The sequence below is a fragment of the Cervus canadensis genome, chromosome 8 (assembly GCF_019320065.1).
Source record: "Cervus canadensis isolate Bull #8, Minnesota chromosome 8, ASM1932006v1, whole genome shotgun sequence".
NCBI lineage: Eukaryota > Metazoa > Chordata > Mammalia > Artiodactyla > Cervidae > Cervus > Cervus canadensis.
In genome coordinates this window covers 56,617,379-56,635,049 of record NC_057393.1, presented here as the reverse complement: position 1 = coordinate 56,635,049, position 17,671 = coordinate 56,617,379, and the positions used below count along the sequence as shown (strand labels likewise).

The 17,671-nt window shown below is 48.9% G+C and overlaps 1 protein-coding gene across 1 annotated transcript in view; it reads right to left on the bottom strand.

Annotated features, from left to right (window-relative positions):
* The window catches only part of DRGX (dorsal root ganglia homeobox), a 30,884-nt gene extending 28,074 nt beyond the window's left edge, over positions 1-2,810 (bottom strand). The window contains exon 1 of the mRNA XM_043475038.1: positions 2,777-2,810. Coding sequence (XP_043330973.1) covers positions 2,777-2,810 — 34 coding nt within the window. The remainder of the gene's footprint in view (positions 1-2,776) is intronic.
* Positions 2,811-17,671: the final 14,861 nt, after the last annotated feature.

The window sequence follows — 17,671 nt, the reverse complement described above, 5'->3', positions numbered from 1 at the left end:
TGTATCACAAAGTGTACATATAATATCTTTAAATGAAACCCTTTATGTCATACTGGATCCTAAAAAAGGCTGACAGTTGATCAAATTAATAAGAACAAAGGCTGACAACCTAATAGAAAAGAGGAAAATATGAGAACATGTTTTTTACTTAAAAACAAATAGAATGGTTGATAATGTTATGAAATTTTAAACCTTTAAATAATTAACAAAACATTTTTGAAAAAAAAATAAGATGCACAATTATAACCAGTACAGATAAAAGTATAACGAATTGTACATACTCTTCACCATTTGTAAGAGCACAAATTGGTGAAGACTTATTAGAGGATAATTTGACAATATCTGCCCAAAATTTTAAGTGTATATACAGGTATTTAGTCTATAAATACATTTAAAAAGTGTACCAAAATAGAGAGAGAATATTGTTCCTGGTAACATGATAACAGAAAAAAGCAGAAACAACTAAAGTCCCCAACGGTGAATATTTTCTGTACGACATATAATGGAATACTACACAGCTGTTTAAAATAAGCCAGTAGATCTGCATACATTAACACAAAAAAATCACCAAAATCTGTATCATGAAGAGGAAAAACCAAGTACTGAACGATGTGGCAGTACAATCTCGGTATAAAGAAGACATAACATATACAGGAAAAAATACATAAATGAGGGTAAATGCAGGTAAAAACACATTTTTCTTGAATGAATCACAAGAAACCAACAATAGGGAATATCTTTAGAAAAAGAGATAGAGAAGGAGGATCTCACTTTTCAGTGTACAAGTTTCTGTTCTATTCGAATTTTCGAGCAGGTAGATGTAGTACTTTTTAATTTAACTTCAGCAAAATTAACTGAGAAGATTTTGAGCCATGTTTGCTTTCTCCTGTATGACTTTCTAGATTAATAAAAAGTAAAAAGCCAGTAGGCAATAACGAGATGTCAGATTCCAAAGATCTGTCCTCTGCCTCCCCATCCGCAGCAGTCACCTCCTCCCCAGCAAGACTAAACTAAAATAAAACACCCTTTTCTGTAAAGCTGGCTTTGAAACACATCTGCAAAGGAATAAAAAAGTTCTTAAAATCCCATTTCCTTTTCTTCTGGTCACAGAAATCATGATCACCATCGAGGTGGGATGTGACCAGATGCAGGAAAGAAAGATGAGCTGAGCTGAGGGTAGCAGCAGCTCAGTGCTCTGCGGCCACGACAGGCTGGCCAAGGCTCTCCCCAAGTGACTTCTGCAACCCACTCTGCAGGCTGGACTTTCCCCTTCAGCCACCCTGGCAGCCCACCATGTGCTAAATGCCCAAAGCTCAACCATCCCATTTTAACTGGAGAGGTGGGCTGCCGAATACCAATCAGTCCATACCCGAGATTCAGATATGCAGAAAAGGTGTATCTAGTGCAAAAGCAGAGGCTCTCCCTGCAGTCCTAGGTCAGGGGATGAACCTCTCAGACCTTTATAAAGCCCATCAGCATGGGTCCTTGGGAGCAAAAGGAGGTAAAATGCAGTCACGTGTCTGTCCTTCCCTTCTTAGGAATGCTGATCAAGCTGGCAGGGCTTGGACACTGGTCTTCCTTAGCCTGCTTTAGAAAATCTTACTGAACTCTTAAAAGCTTCTATGGAAAAAACAAAACAAACTTTCTGAAATCCCTTGTGCATGGCCTAGCTGAAGTCAGCTACTGCTCCAGGTAACCAGGGCAAGGTGAAGGAGCATGCTCTGATATTTCAGGTTCTCCAGGGTCTCACTACCTTTTGCCCTGCCCCATGCCTTTGATTTCTTTACGCCCAAAATTCACTCACCTCCCCCATCCCCAAATAGAGGAGTAGGTTGCCAAAACCAAGTCTTGGTATTGCTCCCAATATGATAGGCTACAGTCCATGGGGTCGCAAAGAGTCAGACACGACTGAGCAACTTCACTTCACTTCACATACGTCTTGATAGCCCAAGGCTGAGACTACTGGTCTGAGGAAGGCGCTGTTAAAGGGCCAGAGTGTGTGGCTTTGCATTTGCCTGAGGCATTAGTAATCTCTGTTTGTGGCCGGCCCACCCCTGGGGAGTCCTCAAGACCAGCGATCCAAGCTCTCCCCTCTCACCAACTTATCCCCACCTAACAATCCACTGCAGGGACCATGCCAAGGATCCTGAAGGGAAATTTATTCTAAGAACTGGAGACCCTCAAAGACCCAAACCCTGGCCATGGGATGCCCATGGGAGTGGGAACTGGTTAGCATTTGGGGTCAGAAAACCAGTGAGTCACAGAGGAGGAGCCATACCAGGGCACTTGGTGGGCAAGGCCACCGGACTCCTGAGGGCCACGTTGTCCTGGAGCAGACCTTGAGGACCCTGTGCAAGACTGCCTTGGGCAGGGAGTGAGAGCAGCCTGGCAGAGGGTGGCTCCTGCTCCTTTCCGGCCCAGGGCCATGCAAGCCACCTAGTCCACCGTGAAAGATTGATGCAGCCGCCTGGGCAGGGGAGTCTCGATTAGAGGCGTGACACCAGCATCTGTGCTAGGAGGGTCCGCTGGTACCGGCAGCGCACATTGCCTGGGGCCGACCAGCCCAGGCAGAGATGGGGGAGGTAGGAGGCAGGTGGCGACGGGGTCGCAAGACTGGAGCGCGATGTGGGGAGGGATCTAGGGGGCCTCTACCCAACTGCCGGTGGCTGCGCCCTTCTCCGAGCTGGGACCTAACCTAACCAGCCCCAGCTGCCGCTCGGGCCCTTTCTGGCCGGCACCGGCCTTTTGGAGCACCTTCGGCTCGGCGCTTACTCACCCTCTAGCTGTGGTGGACAGTGGAAATAAAACATCGCCGACGGCCCGATCGACTGCACGGCCAGGACTCGGGACGGTGACCGCTGGACCGCCAAGGCACGCGTACGCGTCGATCTGGCCCGGCTGCAGAGCAAACAGCGACAGAGTCTAAGTCTCCCTCTGCCTTAGCCTCCACCCGGCCCGGGAGCGCACTGGGCGCTCCCTTCCTGGAAAATCCCCTCCCAACGCCTTCAGCCCACTATGGGGACTGGAGGGGAGGCGGAGTGCCGTCGCAAGCCGGGGACCCTGTGGGCAGCCGTTCCGTTCGGGTCCACCACCCGGACAGACGTTCCCCAGCCTCGGCCCCAACACCAAGCCTACGTAGTCTGGTTCCCGGCTCTCAGGGGTCCCCACCGCAATCCCTGCTCCCAAGCCACCTCCGCCGAGTCGGCGAGCGCTCCAGGGCATCAGCGCCAAAGCCAGCCCCCGCCAGGAAGGCAGCCCCAAGGCCGGCCGCACCGGGCTCGGGGTGTGGGTGGGGAGCCCCGCGTACCTCGGCGGGAGGCGGGAGAGGAAGGCCGGAGCGCGACCGCCTCTGGTCCGCTCGCCGGGCTCGACTGGCAGCGGGCGGGGCTCCGCGCGGCTGGCGCCCGCAGGACCAGAAAAGTGACTCGGGAAGTGGCCAGATGTCTTGCTGTCTGTCTACAGCGCGCGCCGCCGCTCAGCACTCGCCTTTATAATCTCACGCATAATTGGCCTTAATCTGATTATTTCCAGCGCTGTCTACAGCGAGTAACTTGGATAGGTCTACTGGGCCTTACAAATGGCCCACGTGGTGTAAAAAAAAAAAAAAAAAAAAAAAATCCGTCATTTCTTAGCAAACATCAGGAATGTCTTTCCTCTTTTCTTTTAGAAGGTTGAAACAATCACCACTACCACCACCCCCAAAAGGCATTATTCTCTGACCACTCCACCCCACCCCCACCCCGAGTTCCCTCTGCCTCAAACCTTTTTTCTCCGCCGGAGCTTGACTTTAGACTCCCCTTGTCAGAGGCCTGGTGACTCCCGGGCTGCGAATTGACAAAGAGCTGCTAATTGTCGCCACCGGATGGGTTTTGGGGGGACTCTTTGCACACGGCTTCCCTTTCCAAGCGATCGTACAAAAGGAAAGTTTGATTTTGTTCTCAGCAAGGGGTCCCTGAATTTATGTTCGCTTCTCCATGCAAATGATATGCGGTGGGACCCTTCGCAATTACTTTTAAAATGCATCCGAGGCAGACACTCAGCAGAGAGAGACCGCCCTTCCCTCTGCCTGGGTGAAAATTAAACTCTAAAGTACCGGGCTGAAATTTTCAAGTCAGGGGCGCGGGATTGGATCAAATCACATAAACTGCAAAAAAAGCAAGTCTAATGGCGCATAATTGGTTCTGTAATAGCATTACACTAGGATAATAGCCCGTTACGGCCCCCTGCACTATTAAGTGCTTCCCTGGCGGAAAGCCTTTATGATATTAAAGGGGGAATATAATGATATTTTGGTTATTAAATGCGTGTAATTAATTTATGCACCACTGAAAATAAAGTTGGTATTATGACCCACTCAAGATGCATCAGAAGATGCAAGTCAGACAACTGTTGATAAGTTCTGGTGTCTGTGTTCCGTCTAGACTGCTGATTTTATTTTGGGACGATGGCTTCTTGGACAGACTGCATAAATTGAATATTTTATAAACATTCTAATGCTGCGTTCAGGATCCCTGGCGAGGCAGTAGGTTGGGTCCCTGCATCGCCTGGGATCCAGCCTTGATCTTAAAGACACAGTGAGTGGAAAGCAAAAGGCCTGGCGGCCCACACGTGGACATCCACCCCAAGGAAGGTGCATGGAGCGGGAGGGCAGATTGCCTGCCAGGGCCCTGGACCACTCGTGGATGACCCTCTGAAAACCACCAGGAGGAAGAAGCAGGACCACTTCGGCAGAGACAAATCGGGGCCGCTACACTTCAGCGGCCCCTCCTGGACTCAGCCCGCCCAGGCACAGAAAGCCGACCCCATCTCAAAGAAGAAACCACTGGAAACGATGGCTGGATTCTGAGCTGAGAGAGCCCGCGGCGCCAGCTTCGCCAGGGCCACCGACTCCAGGAGTCCAGGCGACCCGCCAGCGGGGAGCATGCCTGCAGGTCTGGGCGGCGGGTGCAATAGCAAGCTGGGCTGGCGGGGCAGTGAGAGAGCCATTTCCACTCCATCCGGAAAGGGCTAGAGCCCTGAGAACCGACCCTATTTCAGCCCAGGCCAGGAAGCTCAGCGAGCTCTCTCTCCTTGTCTCCCTCAAAGCACCCGTGCTCTCTGGAGTTGTTTTCAAGAGCCAGGGTCTTCCCTTGAGTGCCTGAGTCTGCCAAAAACCCCCTCAAACTCCTACCTACCCTAGGCGGCCTCCTGCAAGCACCCTGCGCGCTCCGGAGCCGAGTGCCTGTGAAGCGAGGTGAGGAAGACATCTGGGCTGGCTCCACAAGATGCTCCAAGGAGTACCTGAGTATCTGTGTAGGAACCCCAGGAACCAGGCGCCCAGCGCCGCGTTGGCCCCGAAAACCAACGAGGTCCAAGCCCGTCTCATGTCCCCTTTTCTGACATCGGCTGAAGCAGTTTTCTGCCAAGGTCCAGAGATGTCCTGGGCACTGGACGGGTTTGTCCTGGGTCTGCGGGCAGGGCGCTCCCCGAGCCTCCCTGTCGGTCAGAACCCTGGACAGCGGCACCAGTTTCTACCGGGATGCTAAGGGAAGCGACCAGTCACAAGGTCCCCTCTGCGGCCCTGTGCTCCGCGGCGGCGGGACGCACCCCGCCAGATTCTGGGTGTTGGGAGCCGATCCCAATCCTCTTCTTGTCCAAAACGAGAAAGTTACTTGGGACGCTCGCTCAGTGCTCGCAGCAGGGGCTGAACCCTCCGTTCCTCAGTCCAACGCCCAACTTCTGTCCCGCGGCCCCAGCCGGGAAGCATCCCACTACCGCTCTCCGTGTAGTCCCGGCCTTCCTAGCGTTCCGCTCCCGAGCCTGGCTGTCTCCCCGGTGAGACACTCAGCCGGGCTCCCGCAAAACACTCACCCAGAGCGGGGCTCAGAGCCAGCGGGACCCTCGGTCTCGTTTCCCCGAAGTTCCTCTCCCCCAGCCTCGAGGCCAGGCTCGTTCCTGTTGGCAAAACAGCGAATAAACAACCAACCAAGCAATCACAGAAAGGAAAGGCTACAGCAAACTTTGATGACGACGCGGGCCCTCTTTTTTCCCTCGGATTGTCTCCGACCCTCCGGGCCGGGACCGGAAAGAGGTGACTCACACGTATTGCTGCCATTTCCCTCCCCTCTGAAAAAGAGCTTCGGTAACGAAAAGGTTATTTTTTCTTAATTCCTGTGCGGTAAAATGTATTTTCCAATTAACCAAATTCACCGATCTGTCCAGCTTGGACACTCTGATAATTTACAACCTAAAAGTGTACTTTCTTTATCTAAAGACCAAGGTGACTGCTTTTAATTTTCTCTAACCTCTTTACACTTGATGTTCACCAGACTCATAATGTTAATTGGCTTCATATACGGATCATCAGTTTAATGAAGAAATAAATCCTGTGTTGCTTTATGTTTTAACAGTGATTGCTTTAATGAGGAATGTGACGTGTTCCAAAATCAAAGCTGCAGGAGACATTAGAGGGGGCTTCTATTAGGACGGAAATGCTTATTTAAAGTTAAAACCACCACGGGTCATATTTCAACAGTTTCTGTCAGCGCCAGCCTTCCCCTCTCCCACCTGGGTTGCTTCCAGTCTCTAGAAGGATGCAATTGTGTGGTTGGTCCTCAAAGGCTCCTTCTCTGAATTTAATACACAGCAGCCACAGACTTCATTCTCTCGAAGAATCATTTTCTAGCTACTAAACAGGCATGCTACCTTACCTCCTGTCCAGCAGAGCAGAGAGAAGCTGGAACAGAGTAGTGAGTTCAACTTTCAAGGTTGTTCACTTAAAAAAAAATAAAATCAAGTGGGAAGACAGTACCACACACCCTAAGATTTGTGTGCAGCTGTTACAGAGCGGTGCCCCCAGCACAGCGCATCCCTACCACTGAAAATTCAAGCCTCCGCTCTTAAAAGACAGACAACTTCAGCTTGGGCCGAGTGGGCGGTTGCTGACCCAGGCTCTGGCCCCTGAGAATGTCTGCAGGGGATGAGCTGGGCTCCCGTCTAGGTGATGGTAGCTTTCCATCTCCGTATCAATTAATAAGAGAGTAAATCTGCTTTCTCTAGTGGGTGTTTGATTTTTCTAATTTTAAGCTTGTTCTCTATGAAGAGAACTGTCATTGCAAAAATACTGAGAGCAGCAATAAAATGCTGGAAATTGGAACATCTATACCTGGAAGCCCTAAATTGTCCTTCTGTTGAATTATGAGTTATTTTTAATTGATTCCTGAAAAGAATTCCAAATCCTTAAAAAATGTAGGGGGTTGAAATGCCAGGTCAGTGTCTCCAACATCACACATGGTATTTATTTCTTATCATTTGCTCTGTTTTAGGAAAATGGAAAAACATTTGGAGACACCACTGTCAACATCTTTTGAGTCCGAATGCACTGTGTTGGATTTGACTTTTCAGCTGTACTCAAAGAGATTTTTCCAACCTCCCTTTCAAAACTTTCTTTAGCAGAAAAAAATTTCAGTAAACACAGTTTAAAACCATAACAATGGGGTCAAGCAGATAAAAATATTTCAATTTTCAGGGAAAAATAAAGAACAAACTGAATTCCTGTTTACAAGTTTTCAAAGTGTCCAGATGATCTGTAATATTGTTTCACTGTTTAAATTTTTTAAAGCCTCTCAGGTGGAGCTCCCTGTGGCCACACAGCTTTCCCAAGACAGAAAGTGCAGCACATGCGTGCTCAGTAGGGACCCCATACATCCTCTGCAAATCTATTGTCATTTGTAGTTTTGGAAATGGCCAGCCAAGAAAGTTTAGTTTGCCAAACATGATGGAATAAGTGAGGGAAATAGCAGCTAATTGAAATTCCAGGTGAACAGGGTACTATGAATAGGATATATATACACACACACACCCCTACACACACACACACACACACACACACACACATACACACACAAGGAAAAGATAGGCATTTTATTATCTTGGAAATTTCCTATCATTCATTAGTTTTATTGTCATGTAAAAGTAAGAGCAGCTACTTAAATACAAACCAGCTTCCAATAACTTCACCTGCAATGACTGCAGGACAAAGTGCATTCCCATATGGTTCTTGGGGGCTCTCATACCTGGCTCTAGTCTGCCTAATCCTCACAAGGTGAGAAAGCATTGCACCGGAGGCAGGCCCGCTGCCTGAAGAGTCTGGGCGTGCTTGTCACTCAAGCAGGCTCCAGTCCTCATGAGCGAGGTGAGAATGAGCAGGTCACATGCCCTTTGAAGACCCCCATGACTTTCTACACAAAGAGGTGATAAAAATGCCTATTTCAAGTTCTGGTGGGAAGATTAAAAACAGTACTAAAGGGCTTAGGGCACTGAAAATATTCTGCATATTACAGTGATGGATACGTGTCACACTACTTTTCTTACAACCCAAAGACTGTACAACACCAAGAATGAACCCTAATATAAACTCCTAGCTCTGGGTGATTATGATGTATCAGTGTAGATTCACTGCCTGTAACATCTGATGGGGGCGCTGGTAATGGGGAGGCTATGCATAGAAAATTGCTCTAAAAAAATAAAGTCTATCTTTTTCAATTAAGGGGAGGGGAGAAATGCTGAAAACAATGCCCAGCATGTAACAAGCACTCATTTTCTACAACTGTTACACTATCATTATTGTTATTGTTGTCTTGCCACTACTACGATCCACGAGGGGGCCACATTTTTGGAGAGATGCTACTCTGAGCTGCTCTGGACACTTAGAGATGGCACATGCCTCTTCTGGCTGTCTCCAAGAGGAGTCCACCTTGGGCTGAAGCAGCACCATGGGGAGAGTCCCTCTTTGGCACCTTCTCCTACCCCATCTGCCAGTCTACCAAGCTTGTTTCCTTACATTTTTCCCTTCATGCTTCTTTGCTTGGTTTGTTGAGTATTACTCAGCACACACCTCTTTGGCTAGAAAACCTAAACCAAGGCCCTTTAAGCTGTATCAGAGGTGTTTTACTTGGCCAACAGAAATCTTTTAGAAATTCAAATTGAGTGCCTTTAGACTGGGTGTGTCAACTCTACTTGCCTACAACTCCTACTATTCCACTCTACTTTCCTCCAGGTCGCCTCTCATATTTGTGTGACCCACCAGGTTCCTGCAGACATTTGACTTTCCTACCTCTGACATAAATTCTGTGTGAGTCTAGCATAATTTCTAGACTGTTAATGCATTCTTATCAAATATTAGGATGGGAAAGGGGTATATGAAGGAAGACAGAGTCCACAGTCCCTGGAGGTTCAGAGTCTAGTTCAGTCCACTTCTGTAAACATTTATCTAGCAACCCCTCTGTGCTAGGAGCAGGAGACACAGACCTGATGTCTGGCCGCAGGAGTCAATCTCTAGAGATTTTGGATAGGAAAGGAAATGGGAGGGAGCAGGGAGAAGGGAAACTGGCACCATCTGGTACCACTCTGAAAGGCATTGGCTTCACTGGTCTTCTCTCTTCTGCCCTAGAGAGCTCTCTAGAAGGGCAGCTTTCATAATATAGACCACCTCCTGCTGGGGGAGGGGCTCCCAGGATGCTCGTGCATCCTTTTGCAGCTTCAGATGGAGAAGCACCCTCTCTGCCCAGAGCACACAACCAAGTCTCCCCTCAGTCCTCAGTGTCTTGGCCATCACACCAGAGCCCAAGAGTCTTGACAAGGCTCAGTATCAGCCCTCAGCCTCTTGCTTCCCAATTCCTGCTGCAGGGAAAGTCTCAGGGAGCTGGACCATAGTCTGGGATATGTCCTAAAGCTGAACCTACAGGAATCAATTTCTAAGATCCCAACATCCAGGACTACTCTGCTGGATCTACTGGAGTCACTGACTTGGAGCAAAATCATTTTAGCAACATTTAGTTGTTAATTGTAGCTGGCTATTATTAAAGACATCATAATAAGTTGCTGAAAAGAAAATGAAATCAATCCAAGGAAATCTCAAATAGGATCCAGCCTAAAATAGAAGAAAGATCTATCTCCAAATCTAAATGATCTCACCAATAAACCTCTAGGACAAATAACTTTCAAGGTCAACCCTTCAGTGTAAAACAGTTCTCCCCATAAGAATAAAATAACAGAGTTGCTGAAAGTTAAAGGGGAGTGGGGAGGTGGCACCTGGACAAACTGGTTGACAACAGAAGCAGGACTGGAGTCCATCTCCCAGCCACAAGCCGTGTGCTCTTGACTGGCCCTCTTTAATAAGACATGTTTCTCCTGAAACAAAACACACAGTCAATTGTCCATGCTAAGTGTTCAGTAAATGTGCAGAATTTAATTGAAATGACTATTAAAGAAATAAAATGTTTGCAACATGAATATTAGTAAGCACTATAAAAGCTTTCTAATTTCTAATAGACTTGAATTATGTAAACATCTACGGTGGGAAGGGAGCAGGTCTGTAATCAGACTTGGGGTTAACTTTCTTAAACCCCTTTCTTGTCTACAAAGCAGGATTGACAATGCCTGCCTTTCAGTATCTGGCTGGCCATCAGTACATCAGAACATCAGTACCTTATTCTCTCTCTCTATCTCACACACACACACACACACTCACATACACACACCTAGTAGGTGCTTCAGAACTGTGACTTCTCTGTGACATGCTTGCAAACCTGGCTTTAGAGGACCTTCCCCCTTCTCTTCTGACCAGCCCACTCCTGTCTGTGGTTAGACCCCGCCTCTTCCAACCTACTGTCCCTGACCCACACCCAGTTCACAGTTCTGCTCATACTCTCTGGTTCTGCCTTTGTGACTCGGTTCACCATCATCTTGCCCAGCATGGACCAGCCCTGGGTGTATAGCAGAACTTCTCAGCACACTCCAAGAGTAGGGTCCATTCTGCCTCCCTCCCCCCATGCTGGCCTCACTCAGTGGGAGCCTCTCAGAACCCATTTAAATCTCAGCATAAATATTTATTGAATGAACCTGACTGATGTCTGAGCAAGGCTGGTGCAGGCAATTCCCACCACTCTGCCCCATCACCTATCAGCCCACAGCGCCCCACAGGCCAGCCTGGTGAGTGACAAGGCTCAGCTTGACATCCTGATACACACTGGAGACATCCTCCATGTACCTGGCTATCCATCCATTTTTTCATTCATTCCACAAACAGCTGTGGAGTCCCAGTTGTGTGCCAGGTGCATTCAGGGGATGCACTTGTACACAAGACCCGCAGGGATCAAGGAGGTTGGTGTGTCAGGAAAGCCTCTCATAACCATTGTAGCAGAGCTCACTAGAGTCCAGGTTCCAGTGACAGGCTGTACCCTGGAAGGGTGGACCCCTGCTCCCCAAGTCTGCCCCCTCCCAAGCCCCCAGCCGCATGGTCCAGAGTCCCGGCCAGAGAGGCTGAGCCCAGCTGCTGCAGGACAGCAGCTGAAGCAGTGATGGATAAGGCTCAGCTTTGCTGGGGAGGTGGGGGGGGGCTCCCACAAAGCTTCCCTGATGCCATGCTGAAGCTCCAATTTTCCTCTTCTTCACCTCTCACTCCTCCAACAGTTGCTCACCGAGAGCCATGTTGTGCAAGAGATGGCTTTTCTTTCACTATGCTTAAAATCTTTTAATTTTGTTTATTTGCGTGATTTTTTTTTTCTAATATTGTCTCCCCAAGTAGACTAAAAGTCTTGAAGGCAGAGAACAGGTCAGAGTGGGCTCATCATGACATTCTCTGCCCTTAGCCCAATGCCTAGTACCTACTACTAGACATGCAATATAGAACACATAAGAATGAGACAAGATCTACGGGTTCAAGTTCAGGAGGACATGGACATCAGTAGAGCATTTGGCAACCAATGCCTCTCCCTGCAGTGCTGGTCTGTGTCTTTCATGTTCCCTGGGATAAGCTAGGGCACAAATAAGTACATGAATCAAGGGCCAACCAATTGTCTCCTCTCTCCTGTATCTCTTACTAATTGTTGCAGGGGGCTTTTGAATAGGCACAAGCAGTCACTTCTGAGATAATAGTGAGCAAAGTGGGCACACGGTGCAGTCTTACAGGAGGAAAGCACTTCTCCTAGGCTGTGTTGCCCAACTTGACTCACAAATCATTTGAGAGCTTTCTCTCTCCCCACTTCACATCCCGCAGTACTAGAATATACGTGGTGTTTCATGTCTGAAATCCCCAGGCTGCTCTCCAGCTCCTAAACATCATCTCCTCATCTGCAACAGATAAATGATTCCCATCTCAGAAGAAGTGCTTTATGATATGGTAAAAGGCTCCATAGATGTGGTGGTGGAGGTTAGCACGTGTGAGGCCCCATTCCTGAAGAGGGGTGGGTTTGGGGAATGGGTAATAGCCTCTCTGCTTTTGCATCTTCTCTGTCTCTCTCCCTGTTCCCTCCCTCCCTCCCTCTCCCTCAATATCCTCTGTCTGGTCCAGCCCCTAACCGGCAAAGCCTGTGCTAAATTCTGTCCTATCTAAGGGATGCCCTATCTGCCTTAGCTCTCCCAAGATTGTCTGTGTGGGCTCTGACCTCTCACCACCTTCGCCCCTTTAACCAAGAAATAGAGTTCGGATGGGGAGAGGAACCAGTGAAGAAACGGGGGAGAGGGAGAAGATCCTCAATTTTTAATTTTGAAGGGGTGTCCACCTGGCTATTGTGGTGAAAGTTTTGTTGCGTTGTTGTTTAACCAGAATCAATATTGGCTTTGTTTTATTACATTTGAAATGTGAAGACGATTGTACAGAACACCACTGACCAAGGTCCACACCCTGCCTGTTTGTAACACTGGTCTCTTTACACAAAGATCATTTCTCCCTGACATCTGAGGGCATCTGAACTTATAATAGATTCTAAGATTTTTTAAGTGAATAGATTTTTTTGAAGTGGTAGGTTCCTTTTATTCTGCTCCTCAGAAAAAAGAGTTTAAAGGAAAAATCAATGAATTAAATGTGAAGATAATTTTTAAAAAGCACATAGGACAATGAAATTTAAAACATCCACAATGTTACAACCTAAAAGAACCATTATTAACATTTTATTGTCGAGCTTACAGATGTTTTATATGAATTTGTTTTATGTATACTTTTTAAAGAACGAAAGTGGGACCATAACACTACCTGGGTCTTACTCACTTCACAATATATTGTGAATGTCTTCCTGTGTCATTAAATGTTCTTCCACAATATTCTTAGTGGTTCTTACACACAGTTAGGATATATGTTCAGTTGTTGGGATAGAGACCTTTAACAGTGGCTTAAACGAGACAGTGCATTTCCCTCTTGTGTGGATGTCCACTCTGCTTTGATGGCTCTCCTCTCTGAAGTGGCAGGGCTCCCTTTAATCTGCTTTCTCCACCATCCCTCAGGTGTGGCCCTTGTCCAAGTGGCCCAGAGAACCCTCTCCACATCTGCCTCACAGCCAGCAGGGAGGGTAGAGAAGCAGGGTTGGTAGCACACCCTTCATTGGAGGGCACAGCCCTTCCAGCATCTGGACGGTACACATGCTACCTCGGCTTGCATCCCTGTGGCCGGGAGCATGTCCCCACCCAGCTGGTAGGGAGACATCCATGTGCCCAGATGAATATCACAGGGTCTGTTATCCTGGGAGAAAGGAGAGTGAACACTGGGGGACAACTGTCAGTATCTGCCACAGTGCTGTTTCACTGAGGGACTGTTGTGGAACATTCGTACAGCCATTGTTTTTCTCTTAAGATAAATTTTCCAGTAGACAAACTGCTTGAACAAGCAATAAACATATTGAAGATTCCTGAGAGTCATTCGTGCCTATTCAATCCCTAAGCTATGTCCAACTTTTTGTGACCCCATGGTCTGTAGCCCACCAGATTCCTCTGTCCATAGGATTTCCCAGGCAAGAATACTGGAGTGGGCTGCCATTTCCTTCTCCAGGGCATCTCCCCAACTCAGGGATCAAACCTGCATCTCCTGCAGTAGCAGGAGGATTCTTTTACCACTGAGCCACCTGGAAAGCCCGAGTCTTTTGTACTTGTTCCCAAATCTGTGAAAGCCTATGCCCACTTAAATATTTTTCTTTTTGGCTTCCCTTCTACCTTGAGCGAGCTTCCCTTGTGGCTCAGCTGGTTAAGAATCCGCCTGCAATGCAGGAAACCTGGGTTCGATCCCTGGGTTAGGAAGATCCCCTGGGGAAGGGAAAGGCTACCCACTCCAGCATTCTGGTCTGGAGAATTCCATGGACTGTATAGTCCATGGGGTGGCAAAAAGTTGGACATGACTGAGCGACTTTCACTTTCACTACCTTGAGCACCCTTCAACTCTCCATCCTTTACCAAGGAGACCAGCCCGCATGAATGGTAGACATCAGTGACCACCACCCCAAACTGAAAACTGTAACACAGATCCTGCAAGCCTGCATCAGCCCCTCTCTAGTCTTGGGTGGCAACATTGAAACCAGACAGGGTCTCAGGGACAGCCCAGAAAGTCAGATGGAAAGACTCACAGGCCAGGGAACGATCTGCATGGAAGACCATGATTCCCTAAACAGACCCTTGGGAGGCTGATTGTGGACACTGTCAGGAAACCCAAAGCCAGGGTACACTGGGGTGGGAGCTGGAAGGCGGTGTAGGCAGGTTCTGGGAGAGGCATGAGGTCAGGGTTTTCCTTCCCAGGCTAAGGAGGAAGATAGTCACAGGTCAAATGCCAGGGGAGTCGGGACTCTAGCACTCTAGCCTGCTGGCTAATTTCTCCCTAGAGCAGGGGCATAAACAGAGGTCCTCAGGACTCCCCAAATCTCCTCGGCTCCTCCACCACCAGGGCCGCCATCAGCTGATGGGGCCTCTGTTCACACCCCAACAGAATGGCCATACATCCTGGGTCACAGGTCAGCACTGGTGACTTGATGAAAATATGAGCTCAGATTAAAAGGAGAAGAGGGGAAGTGGGAGGAAGGCAGGAAGGAAAACCTTGAGTAACCCCATCTTGGGGACCAGAAAAGGGGAAGGGGGAGGGCTCTCTCTGTCCCCAGTTGGCTCAGCCCAGTTTCCTCAGACTGGGCTGGCGAAGAAGTGTTACCCACTGGCTAAGCTTCTGAGAGTGCTGCTGTTATCCTGACGTCCCATGGCGGTCCCCCAACACAGAGTCACCCCTATTGATTTAAGCCAGAGCCAATGACTTGCCACTAGGTGGCACCAAAATGCAAAGACACTCGCTCCTTCCTCCAGCAGGAAGTCCGGCACAGACAGCTTCACAAGGAAGACTGAAGCCCCCGCTGATTTATCTGGGTGTTGCCTGCTCCCATCAAAGCCCTGGCACAGAGTGGTGACTCAGAATGTGTGAATGTCTTCTGGTTGCAGGACAGACGGACGGATGGACAGATGGATGAGTGGATAGAGCTGATACCTCCTGCAAGACCTGGGCATGCCTTCTCCTCCAGGTGGGCACTGCCGATGAAGCTGGGGTCCACCCTGGGCCTCACAGGCAGCTCCAGGTCAAGAACGGGCCTTTCCCGATGCTTCTGCCTCTGGCTCCACGTGGGCCCACAGACGGGGCAAAGGATTTTTATTATACAAATTGGTGGTTTACCTGCTTATGGGGAGGGGAGTGAAGGGGTGGGAGGTTGAAGAGCAAGAGATCACTGGGAGTATCCTAATGGTCTCACCCAGGGCAATCAGAGAAACCCTTCCTGTACCCAGTCCCCAGCGCAGCCTTCCCACCTTCAAAGTTCAGGCCTTCCCATTATTCATTCCCAGCTCAAAGTCGTCTCTTCAAGAGAAGACTCCCAGGGCCACCACAGAACTCTCCCCACATCCCCAACTCTCAGCTCTTCTCCTGCTTTAATTTCCTTCTTAGCCATCAACACAGTCCCACATTTTATTGGTCCACCTCCCAGCTAGCATGCAAGCCCAGTAGAGCATCTCAGTGTCTAGAACTGCACCTGGCACACAAGCATTCTGTTAACCGAACAAACTCAAAGCTCTTCCCCTGGCTGGACCAGCTTCCAGCAGGCTCTGGTCCCCTCCCCCACCCCAGCCAGGACTCCCACCCCCAGGGTGAGCTCATTACCCCTGAGAAGTGCACCTTTGCACAACAATGGGCAATGTCCCCTTAATTACTCTGCTGATTTTGGGTCCTGCAGTCCTAGCTCTGCAGCAGCACCATTGCAAACTTCATTCCCTTACAAAGTCCAGGATACACAAATCTAATATATTTTGTTTTAATTATCGCTGTTTAATGAGCCATAGTGAGACTATGGTGAGGGTGCACGAAAGGAGATCATTTAGGGGAGGCCAGTGCGGAGGTGTTGGTGAGTGAGAGCCTTACCTGAAGTTTCATTTGCAGCTGCATGGCTGCCTCTCTGCCTGATGGAGAGCAGTCACAACCCACGGGGACGATGGAAGCTCCCACAGGCCAGGTGCCTGGCTTGCTCCCCATACTCATGGAGGCAGCAGACAACTTTTTAAATACTTTCTGACAGTCTGATAAGCCTCAAACAAAAATGGCATCTTGTTTTAATTTTTTTTTTTCATTTTTAGGTGGTTAAACAGTTTATTGTACATATATTCTGTTTGTTGCTTAGTGGCTAAGTCATGTCCCACTTTTTGTGATCCTATGGACTCTAGTCCTCAGGGCTCTGCTGTCCCTGGGATTCTCCAGGCAAGAATACTGGAGTGGGTTGTCATTTCCCTCTCCAGGGATTGAACCAGCATCTCCTGCATTGCAAGCTTATTCCTTACTGCTGAGCCCCCAGGGAACCTTATATTGCTTCTACTGTAATGTATTTCTTTGGGGTTTTTTTAGAGGGGTCTGAGTATTCCATGCTTACTTTCCTATTGGAAGGTTCATGATTCCTACTGGAGGACTGATGATTTGCAAGAGCTTTAAATACAGTAAGATTTTCCCCTTGTTTGTCATCTGTGTTGTATATATTCTTAGTTTATTGTGCGGCAGTGGCTGTGTGTCTACCCAGGACAATCCCACCTGCTCTGGGCTTTCAACTCAGTGAAGCAAGGTTGTCCCGTCACTGCCCTTGAGATGAGTTGGGGGAGGCAGAGCCCTCGTTCCTCCTTAAGGCATTGGTTCTCTGGCTACTCAGGAAGGAACACCGTCCTCCCCAGCACCCAGGAGGACCTCATTCTCACCATCACCTACATCACTTTCCCTCCGCCCTGCACGCCCTCTTCCCTGCTTTCCCAGACACTCCCTCTATTCTAGTGAATTTAGGCTCCTGGATCCATCAAAGGTTTGTTTCTGCTTAGGAGGGGACAGGAGGAGGAAAACACAGCCTTGGAGCACGACTGAGAGAGTTCAGGGGAAAGGAACTATCCAGAAAAACCACACACAGAGGAGCCTGCAGGCTCCCTGCATGACGGCTTGCCTTACTTGTCATGTTCACCTTCTAAAGCCAGGGTCAGTCTAGGAGCGGGATGAGCGAGGACTGCTTTCAGCATCTGCTGCCTCCTCAAAGGATGGAGGAATTTGGGCAGGCAGTGTCAGCTGCAGAGAAGGTGGATGGACCGTGGAGACAGCTGAGGCCTCCCTCAGGTGACACTCTGCCTGCAGAGCCACATCTGGCCACTCACAAACTGCCCCTGACCATTGCAAGAGCTGAAGCCCTGGGAGGAAGGTGCAGGTACCCGCCTTGCGTGGGATTTCCTGACCCTGGTTCTGGTCACACAAAAACATGGAGGGGAACAGAGGCATGAGAGAGGCTTGTCTGCTCGCTGCCAACCACAGACAGGGGATTATTTGAAGAAAGTGGGTATGGGTGTGTTTTCATCTTCAGTCAACAAACTGTTGCCAGGC